Raw genomic sequence first — 10117 nt, forward strand, 5'->3', positions numbered from 1 at the left:
AGATAGTACATTATCGTTTTGACCGAGTTTCGGTGTGGGTTTTTGGCTAAAGCCGGCAGCTACTCGCCAGGACAGGCGGGATGGTCTAACCACACAGGGGCGTGGGCAACACAGAAAAGCGGCACGGCTGTGGAAGGCGACGGTCGTTTTTATTTAGTGAGACCAGCTGATTTTGTGGTCTAAAAACCACACCTAAGGAATTTATTAATTTACATTTACTCTTTCTATGTTTATGTTGTCTAGTGTTAATTGCACCTGAAGATTTGTTTTATGTTTTCCAAATAGAATAATCTTTGTTTTGCTTATATTTAATGATAAATTGTTCTTATCAAACCAATGTTTTACTTTAATCATTCCTGCTGTTATTACCTCCATTAGCTGTTTCAAATTGTCACCAGAACAAAAAATATTAGTATCATCTGCAAATAAAATAATTATCAATATATTTGATACTCTGCAAATATCGTTGATGTATATGATGAACAGCTTTGGACCCAACACAGACCCCTGAGGTACTCCACAAGTTATGTTCATGTATTCTGATTTATGTTCACCTATTTCAACAAATTGTTGTCTGTTGCTTAAATAATCTCTCCCAGTCTAATCCCTCCCCTATGATGCCATACCTTTCCAGTTTTGTCAGTAAAATGTTGTGATCTATGGTGTCAAATGCTTTTTGTAGGTCTATAAATATTCCCACTGCTTGTTTTGTATTCTCCATGCAGTTTGCTATTTCCTCACTTAATTCCATTAGTGCCATAATGGAATATGTTTGTGCTGTCTCGCTCTTCAACATTCATAACTATATCCTGTAACCGTTAACTTTGCTTCCCAACTTTGCACAAAATCATTAAGTACCATATGCAAATTGTAAAAAAAAACGCCTTGATTTGCAAGTAGGCCTATACCACAAAAATGTCTTGATGAGCCTTGATTAGATCAGAGGCCTTAGTATCACATGAAAGGAGACGTCTCTTTTGCTAATGTGTGACTATCACCTGTCTAATAAACATTAAAAAGATCAACTTGTTGAGGTAGGGAGGGGTTGAAGCCTTTACAGTCTTGGTTGAAACTCATAAAGAGGAAAACCACGCCCGGCCGTTGCTGATCAATGACACTGTCATTATGACAGTAACCGCTCTTTCCCACCTTTTGAATTTAAACTGAGCTATTCTAAAATGTGTAATGAGGATATTTTTGCCCTGTGACTATAAAAAGGTTGGCGGACAGCACTGGACACTCTCCCAAGGCAACTTATGATTATGAGATCTGTTTTACCATTTTGCTTAAAAAAAGAATGAAGAATGTTGACTATTTCAGTCAACATTCTATCCACATAACTGAATGTTTACAACATGTATTATTTAGGAATGTTAGTTCTGTTTAGTAAATTAAATAAATAATGTTACTAAAAATGCCAGTGTCAATAACAAAGAGTTGTCACTTAAATAGTAACATGAAGGAGGTTGCCCAGAAATGTCCAGGATAAGCTACTGCAATCCAGTTGACAACCAGATCAGCAGAGGAAAACACATAGGAAGGTTTCAGGCATTGGGAGCATGAATACATGGCTTTCACTGCACCATCTACTGGTGAACAGAAGTACCTCACATGTTGGCCTTTCAGCACTGGTAATTTTCCACCTCATCACAGGGACAAACTTCCACTAGATGTTTCTGGATATTTCTAGTCATATCACGTACACCTTGCAGCCCCAAAGCTGTAGGCCAACTATTGAATCGCTAGTATATAGCTTGGTTGCAAATTAGAGCCATGATACACACAATAGAGGCTAGTAAATACAGGTCTCCAAAATACCAAATCATATTTGAAAAACAAAATACAGCCAGCCAGCACCAGTAGCTTTAACAGCAACTGCCAAATCTAGCAAAAAACAACAACAAACGTGATTGAACATAGGCCATCCAAGTTAGAGAAGATGAGTTAGCTGTTTTCTATTGTTTGTCGATCAAATGGCGTATCATTGCAGTAAAGGGGAATAAGATCCGGCGACTCTAGCACATTCTAGTTTGATCCGGTTTGGTCGGACCGCATTACACACAAGTAAAAACTCATCCGCACAGCAGCTCCTGTGACGTCAGCTATTGGATGTCGTGGTGCAAGGCTGAACATTTCCCTTTTTAATGTAAATAACTTATCTGTTTGCGTTCAACATATGTCCAACATTCTGAAGTCAATTGACAACATCAACACAAACTTACTCAGTGTCTGTATTGAAGAAGTTTGAATATGAACACATCTTTGGGCAATAATACTATGTTCAACAGTGCCCCATATTCCCACACTGATGCATATTCTTTCAAGTTTCAGCTTGAATCGAACGCCAAACTTTATTTTTGTAAGTTTTGTTCCTGTTAAAGTGGGACTACTTTTTTCACCGGATGAATACCACATCTTGTCGTATCCGGATCACCCAAACAGTATAAATACCGCTGGTGACGCCATTTCATCTCAGACTGCATTGAAACGAATCCGGCGCGGTTAGAGGTGTTACAGGTTAAACCGTTCTTTTTATTTCCTTTTATTACTTTGAGATTCAATCGTTAGCTTTGAAGATGTGTAGATGTATTCTACCTCACATTATATTCGTGTTTTCTTTCAAAGTTTTGTGTTTTCAGGGAAGCGTAAGTCCCTGTCTAAACGCTTAGCCTCAATATGAAGGATATGTTGTGCCTTCTATTGTCTTTTTAGACTAAACTTTTTGTGATCGAGCTTTATGTTTGATTGATACGCTTCAGTTGGCAAATGTCACTGAAAAATCTGCCTTAATCAGATATCTAAGTTTCACTTTTTTCGAAACTACTTAATGTTAGCTCGTAGCTAACGGCAGGGCAAGTGGGCCAAAAATAGACTCGTGTTTAATGCCAACGTTAAGACGTTACTCTCAAACGTTCGGTCTGTTAGCCTGACAGTGGATAGCGTAACGTTTATATTATATGACGTTACGGTTAAACGCAAAGTTTAGAAAAATGAATCGTAAACAAAGTTGTGCTTCTAACAGCAGTTGGCTCAAGATGGCGGCCGTGACGTAGCAGCCTGTAACGGTTGGCTATTGGTCGATTTGAATAACTTGTGGTGACGCACCTAGAAAGAGATGGAAAGGGCGTGGTCAGCTTCCAGTCAAGCTTTTTTTGCAAAGCTACACAGAGTTGGTGAAGGAATTTTGTTTTGAAGGCTATTATCTTACAGCTGATGGTATAAAAAGCCTCGTGACTAAACGACCGTTAAGTTATTACTGTTGTGCGCTATTAGCTGATGTTACTCGACAAGAAAGTGCTTACAGCAAGATGACAAGGGTAGATGAAGACGCAGACGTTGTTATAAAGTAATGTTTAAAAAAACTGATGCAAGACTGAAGTAAAAAAAAAGAAGAGGTGACTTCAACCTGAGAAGATTAACCAAGAGATAAGTTAAGATGTGAATGGCTAGACGCAAGTTAAACGTGCAAATTATCTGGGGATATTCTCACGCTGAAACGAGCCAAAAGAGGAGAACATTAATGAAGATTGGGTCAGATAAGTCAAATCTAATGATCTTATTAAACCAAAGAACCTTTTAAGACGATTTTTTTTTTTGGGTAAATGAATCAAAACCGTCGATGATGATCTTTGTCATGATTAGGGAACGCGTTGATATGCAATCCTTTTTTTTTGTTATGCTGCAGTATCTTAGTCATTGCGCTTTTTGTTTTTAAAGACGTTCATCTCTTTGTTTCAAGCGAATTCCTTTGGGCAAAGAAATGCACAAACTGCAGTTTTAAGGCAATTCGTAAGGAATCAAAGCTTTTATTACAAGCTGTTGCTCAGTGAATAAGAGGCATAGAGGATGATATGTATTTTTTCCAATCATTTAAATTACTTAGAAAGAAGAAAGAAGATTTTTTTTTTTTCATGGGGGGGGGGGAAATGGACTGAGTTATCGAGTGGACCAATGGACTTAGTTATTGTAGTAATTTTAAAAAATGGACTTAGTTGTGTGATGAAGATCGAAGGACCAGCGAGGACACGGGGAGGACCAGAGTGGAGCCAGGCAGGACAGGACCAAAGGGCTTGGGAGGACCAGAGTGTTTCCAGGCAGGAAAGGACCAGAGGGCATGGAGGGAAGAGCAGAGGGGGCCAAAGAGAGCATGAAGCAGCTGCAGCAGTTGTTGGCGAAGTGTACACCAGAGGGAGCCAGAGGGGCAGGGTAGCAGCAGCAGCAGCAGCAGAGCGGCCATCCTGAAGCAGTTCCAGAGCCAGCCAGTGATGCAAGGGGGGGACAGGGCGCACAGTCTTCTAGCTTCACAAGTTTAAAGCAAGGCGGTGGTTTGTATATTGGGTAGAGGTATCTCTCTAACATTTTCAGGCAGTTTTCATACTATTTCCTAGAAATGATTGTAGAACACAATTTCTCGCACAGCTCTCTCTTCCTCTTTACAGGCAAGCCGTGTAAATCGTTTTGTACCGTGGTCACCGCTCCTGTTGTGCGCTGACATGCGTGTGGTGGTGTCTGCTGTGATGAATGCCTTGGTAGTGTGCTGGAGAGAGGAACATCTTATCGGACTTCTCTACCCCTGCGATCACAAGTAGTTCCCCCAGCCGGATCGAGGCAGCCCCATGTTGTTCGATAGGTCTTCCCCCGAAAGGAGCTTTCGTCATTGGAGTGAGAGAGTGGATGGTCTCCTGTGCGGCCGATTGATGTGTGTATACAGCAACCCTTCAGTGCTTCAGCTGCGCACCATTGGTGCAGATCTACTTCTTAACCTGAGCAGTGAGTTAATGCATGAAATGTACATGAGGGTGTAACTATCCTGTACATTAACTCATCATTGCCTATGCTGTGTAGTTTACAGTAATGTTTGCTTAAAAAGGAAAAATATGTTTTAATTAGTTGATCCGGGTTAAGAAAGGTATTTGGGTAGGGGGAGGGGACATTTAAAACGTGTTTCGAGTTCTTCTTTTCACAGGCCTGCCCCCTAAAGTGGATCATCGAAAGAACCCCCTTTTGATACACATCTTTATTAACTATAGTACTATGGATCGGGATCATGTGCATCCACTGCGGTTTAAAGAGATGTAGGAAGGTATTTAATATTGTTCAATTAACCTATTGGGTTTTATTACTTCTACCTTGTTCAGAACATGTTGTAAATTGAGTTTCATGCACATCTTATTGGGTAATGGGAGGGTGGGGTTGTGGGACGTTAATCAGTCTCTTCCCTAGACTTCACAGCTCCATGTTACCCAACGCAAAATGGCCTGAGTAGGAAACCTCCAGGCGTACCCAACCGGGTTCGAGTGGACTCTTTGCCCCGCAGGATAGCAACTTCAAATCTAGTCTCCTGGTGTAGCAAGAAGCTCTGTTTTCCCAGAGAGGGTGGTAACAAATCTCCTTACTAGAAATCATTGCAATTCTGTACAGGCAGTTGCTTTGTTGGGTTGGGAGGGGCTTGTGTATTTGTTACTCTTGCAGATTAAGTTGTATGGCCGTCCTTCAAAAATCTACATCCAAGTCCACGTCTACAGTTCATAAGGAAGGAATCCCTCGCGTTCCGGCTTGCGGTATTTAAATGTTCTGGAAAATTTGCTTCAATCTTTCATGAATTGTATTTCTAGTCATACAGTTGTGTCGTTAATGTAGGGGCACTGTAATGCTAGTAATTGTCTTGTAGATCTGTGTTGCATCATTGGAGGGGTATTGTGGGGAGAGGGTTTTTCCTTTGCATTTTTCAGTGTGCTGTGTCCTGTGCGTTTTCCAATACCCGAGACCATCAGGAACTCTCCTAACTCATTGTTTGTACAAGTGTCCTTGCACATCGAGCTTCACGTAAGGTCCCTAAATGTGTTCACATTTCTCTTTTAACATTCATTGTCTGGCTAAATTCCTCCATTGCAATTCCTTTGCAATTAGTTACTATGCCTTGTATTGACAATACAATGAGTGAACTATCTGTAAAGGATTTTCTTATTGCATAATAAATGCATAGCTTGTTGTGATTGAATACAGTTTTGGTATGCATTTGTTCTTTTTTGGGGGGGCTTGTGTGGGGGAGCTTTTCTTGTGCTTTTTCAGGTATGACTTAAGCCTGGAGCTTTGTAGAGCACGGATGTGACCTGGGTTCGAGTGACATCCTTTTCAAAGTGGAAATTGAAGGCAGATAAGTTGAATCCATCAAAAAATGATGTTGGATAATTATCAACCCTAGAGGGGTCACATATCTTGAATGGGCTTCACTGTCCTCATTGTTCTTGAAATTAAAGCAACTTGCTATACTTCTCTGTAGAAATGGCACTGTTGTGCTTTCTTAACAAGAGTCTTGTAATAATGGAAGGATTTGATGTACCCTCTTTGATTCTGACGTTATCTGCAGTAAAGCATTTGGGTAAGGATAACAATAGTCAGTTCTACGATACTGTGAGGGGGGTGTAGGGGTGTCTCTTGTCTGCCTCTTTGATCTTACAGAACAGTCCAAAGGAAGAATGCAGTCTACGTAGGACAACACGGCAATCATCCTGTCGTTTGAAATCAACCAACACGCAGTTTGAGCAAATGGAGTCAGGTTCAAATGTGATGTTTCTGAATTATTAGCCCTCAGCTGCTTGCCCTTGCGCAACTGTGCAAGTGGTAGCTTGGTCATATAAAATTACTCCCAATCGTGCAACTGTGCGATTTTCAAAGATAGAGAAGAAAAAAAAAGCAGTTGAGGAAAGCTGTGCATTGTGCAGCTTTGTTTTGGTCTGTAATGCAGCGCAAATGTGTTGCTTTAGTTAATATTGTGCATTGGTTCGGTGTATTCCTACAATTCTCTTTACAGAAATCTGAGATCAGGGCGTGAGACTGGTTCAGCAGCGAGTGAAGTCCTCTAACCTGCAGCATGTAGTAAGATGTTGGGCTACCTTTTCAAAATAAACTTTTGCAATGTTGTAGTTATCAAAATGACATCTTGGAACTGGCTTTGTTAACCTCGAAATCATGAGTAACAACAATGCTTTACTAGCCCATTCCTCTTTGGCGCCGGGGCCCTATTGCTTTGCATCTTAAAACACAAGATGAGTAAAACTCGAATCTTTGAGTATTGTGTGGTGGGTGTTTTGTGTAGATCACTCTTTGTTTCAGATCATTTTCGTCTGTCTGCTCCGATCTCGCCTGCCTCTGAATGCAAAGCCATCTGTGGAAGCTGTCAGCGAATATGAGTGTGGCCCCTGAATGAAGTACCAACCCCTTGTGCGCTTGAGCTTAGATCCGAACCCCCTCCGACGTCCTTCGCAGAAGCCCCGCCCTCTGTGTTTGTGTGTGTGCCTCTTTTCTTTCCCCTATGGTTTCTCAGGTCAAATTGCCTAAAAAAAAAGTCTTAATTTATCCTCTGGGATGGAACGCTGAGAATCCAGTCACTATAAGATCAAGAGCTGCAAGCTTGTCTCGCTAATACTGCATCACTTCAGTCTCATGGGTGCTAAGTTAAGTAATTTCGGTTCCCTTGATTTATTTTTTCTTTAACATACCATGGCTTTAATGTGTAACTCAACATGTTGCATGCACCCCAGCTCTGCATAACATTTTATTCATAACACACAACATACTTTTCATGAAGATTTGTAAAACGTTGGCGTATTTTGGTCAAGGGGTTTCTGGGGGGGCAACATTCTCCTCTCTTCCTTTCAGATTTCTCGTTCAACTTATCTTGCTACTGAGCCAGGCGACTAAAACCTCTGCGGGGAGTCACGGGCTGACTTGGTACAATCTTTATTACTTGGAAGAATTGAGCATTACTGAGAAAGAATAGCTGTTGTAATGATCGTATTGTGATATTGGTTTTTAAGTGTGGGAATTCTATGGGGCGGGAGGTGGGGCGGCTTAATTGTCCTTTTTTCCATTACAGCTGTAAACTTGCCTGTCCGTGTGACCAGCGAGTCCAGCTGAATTGCAAAGGGAGAAACCGCTTTGGGTATCACCAGGGACGCTGGTATTGTGGCCTCGTAAATGTGGATAAAAGAGTTCGCTGGAATCAGTCATACAACAATGAAGTGTCGTGGGGAATGCTGGGATTGGGGAAACCAGTTGTCTTTCTTCTAGTTTCAGGCTCGTGACCATGCGAAATCCCCATGTGGTGACAACAAATTATAGCAGCCAGGTGTTGAGGGGTTTTCTTTTCCTGGAGGAACAAATTTGTTTTTGTTCCTCCAGGTTTTGCTTTTACCTATAACAGCTACAACAAAAAAAAGCAAAAGACTCCGGTGGTGGCACTCCTGACTTTGTTGGGACAGGGTTCAATCCCCTGCGGTGTCTTTGCCTTTCTAAAGTTGCTGTGGGGTAATAATATGAAGCCAATCAAACATATGTTGCAAATTTAAGTTAAATAAGACTAATCTATTTATTTTAACTATATTTGTAAAGACAGGGGGACAAAAGTTAAAACTGGCTAGGGATGATGAGCATGTTTACCATTTCACATGAAATGTATTACAGAAAAGTAAATTAACAAAGTTTATTGGGAAGCTGGAATTCCCAGGTACCAAGTCATATTAAAATGTTCCTGTGTCTTAATGTAAATGTATCGTATCCCCTGTCCACAAGATGTTAAAATAAGACAAATAAAACCTTCCTGTTTTGCATACAATTTGATGTGGTGTTTTTCTGCTTTTTGTGTTTGAAATGTGAGATTGTGCTGTTGTGACATTAGGGGTGTATATGTTTAACATAAAGAAGATACAGATTACTTATTAAATCGGGACAGAAAACGAAGCATAATCTCCAAATGTTAATACTTATGTTGGCACATGATTAAAAATGTAGTTCAGTTCCCTCGTGTGCTTTTATTAAAAAGTAATGTCTTGAAAGATCCTCTTATAATTGGCTTGTGTTAATTGAGCCAATTGTACATTACTGAAGCAATTGGCTAAACTTTCAGTTAGCCAATTTCAGTTAGAAACCTTAGTACCTCAATGAAAAGTTAATATAAGCCTTGATAAAGGGAGCCAAAGGGATAGACTTTTAATTGAGAAGTATTCTGTGTTACAGGAGTTTTGTCTTTACTGTTCTGGTCACTAAACAATATACATATGGCAAACTTAATAAAAATGGGTGACAATTTAACTGAGGTTGAAAGCTTATCAAAACAACTATTTTTGTAAAGCTAGAGTAAAGTAAAACTACATGTACATTAAATGAAAATGTATTAACCATTGTCTGGATAAGATAGTACTTTATTGATCCTAATTTGGGAAATGTTGTAGTAGCATAAAGACATGGCATTGTACAATAAAAATTCAAAGACTAGAAATAAACAAGAACGTTGAAAATATACATGTTGAATTAAGGTATTATGTATACATACTTATATACATAAATATATGACCGATGGAATATTTAAATATAGAACAGATTATATATATGTACCATGTGGTTTTATTCCAAGACAAACTATGTAGCAGAGAATTCTCTTCCAGCCAGAGGTGATTTATTTAGTGTTATTGCAGTGGGCAGGAATGTTTCGCTGTATCGGTCCTTGTGACAGCGGAGCTGCAGCAGTCTGTTGGAGAAGGAGCTCCGTTGACTGTCCAGCATATTACCAACCTTCACAAAGATTTATAAATAGTCTTTATATAACCTTGCAGTTTCATCTCCACAACTTAGCTCTGGTTGGTGATTTACTGTGTTCACTTCACCTAGGTCACTTTGGGGACATAAATGACCTTTTAAGATTTTGATGAGATCTAAATGCATGATAGATAACAAAACAGGCTAACAGCATGCTTGTGCCCTGTTTTTGTCGTACATTGGAAAACAAATCGGCTACTTTAAACTGAAGGCATCCACACTAGACACATGTTAATGACATTATCATTGTCATTATTTAACATTGACTTCAACTTCCATAGAGTAGAGATGTTGGCAAGAAATATGTTCTTACAAGGAGAAGTAATATATCAAAATAAACATTTGTATTAAGTCATGTTGTTGCCAAATGAGGCTTGGACATCATTCAGATTACGACTTGAGTTAGACATTGAGAGGAATCTATCCAGGGCGGCTATTATCAGCTAAAATTAGATATGATTTACCATGCAACTAGTGATGAGATAGAATAGAGGAGCGGAACCACCATACAGGCAGAACT

General features: G+C 39.9%; 1 protein-coding gene across 1 annotated transcript in view; it reads left to right on the top strand.

Annotated features, from left to right (window-relative positions):
- The window catches only part of LOC104955694 (girdin-like), a 24384-nt gene extending 20233 nt beyond the window's left edge, over positions 1-4151 (top strand). Inside the window, exon 12 of the mRNA XM_010783081.1 lies at positions 4006-4151. Within this exon, the coding sequence (XP_010781383.1) occupies positions 4006-4151 (146 nt within the window). The remainder of the gene's footprint in view (positions 1-4005) is intronic.
- The last annotated feature ends 5966 nt before the right edge of the window (positions 4152-10117 follow it).

Source organism: Notothenia coriiceps, unplaced genomic scaffold (assembly GCF_000735185.1).
Source record: "Notothenia coriiceps isolate Sejong01 unplaced genomic scaffold, NC01 NC01_scaffold00024668, whole genome shotgun sequence".
In the NCBI taxonomy this organism is placed as follows: domain Eukaryota; kingdom Metazoa; phylum Chordata; class Actinopteri; order Perciformes; family Nototheniidae; genus Notothenia; species Notothenia coriiceps.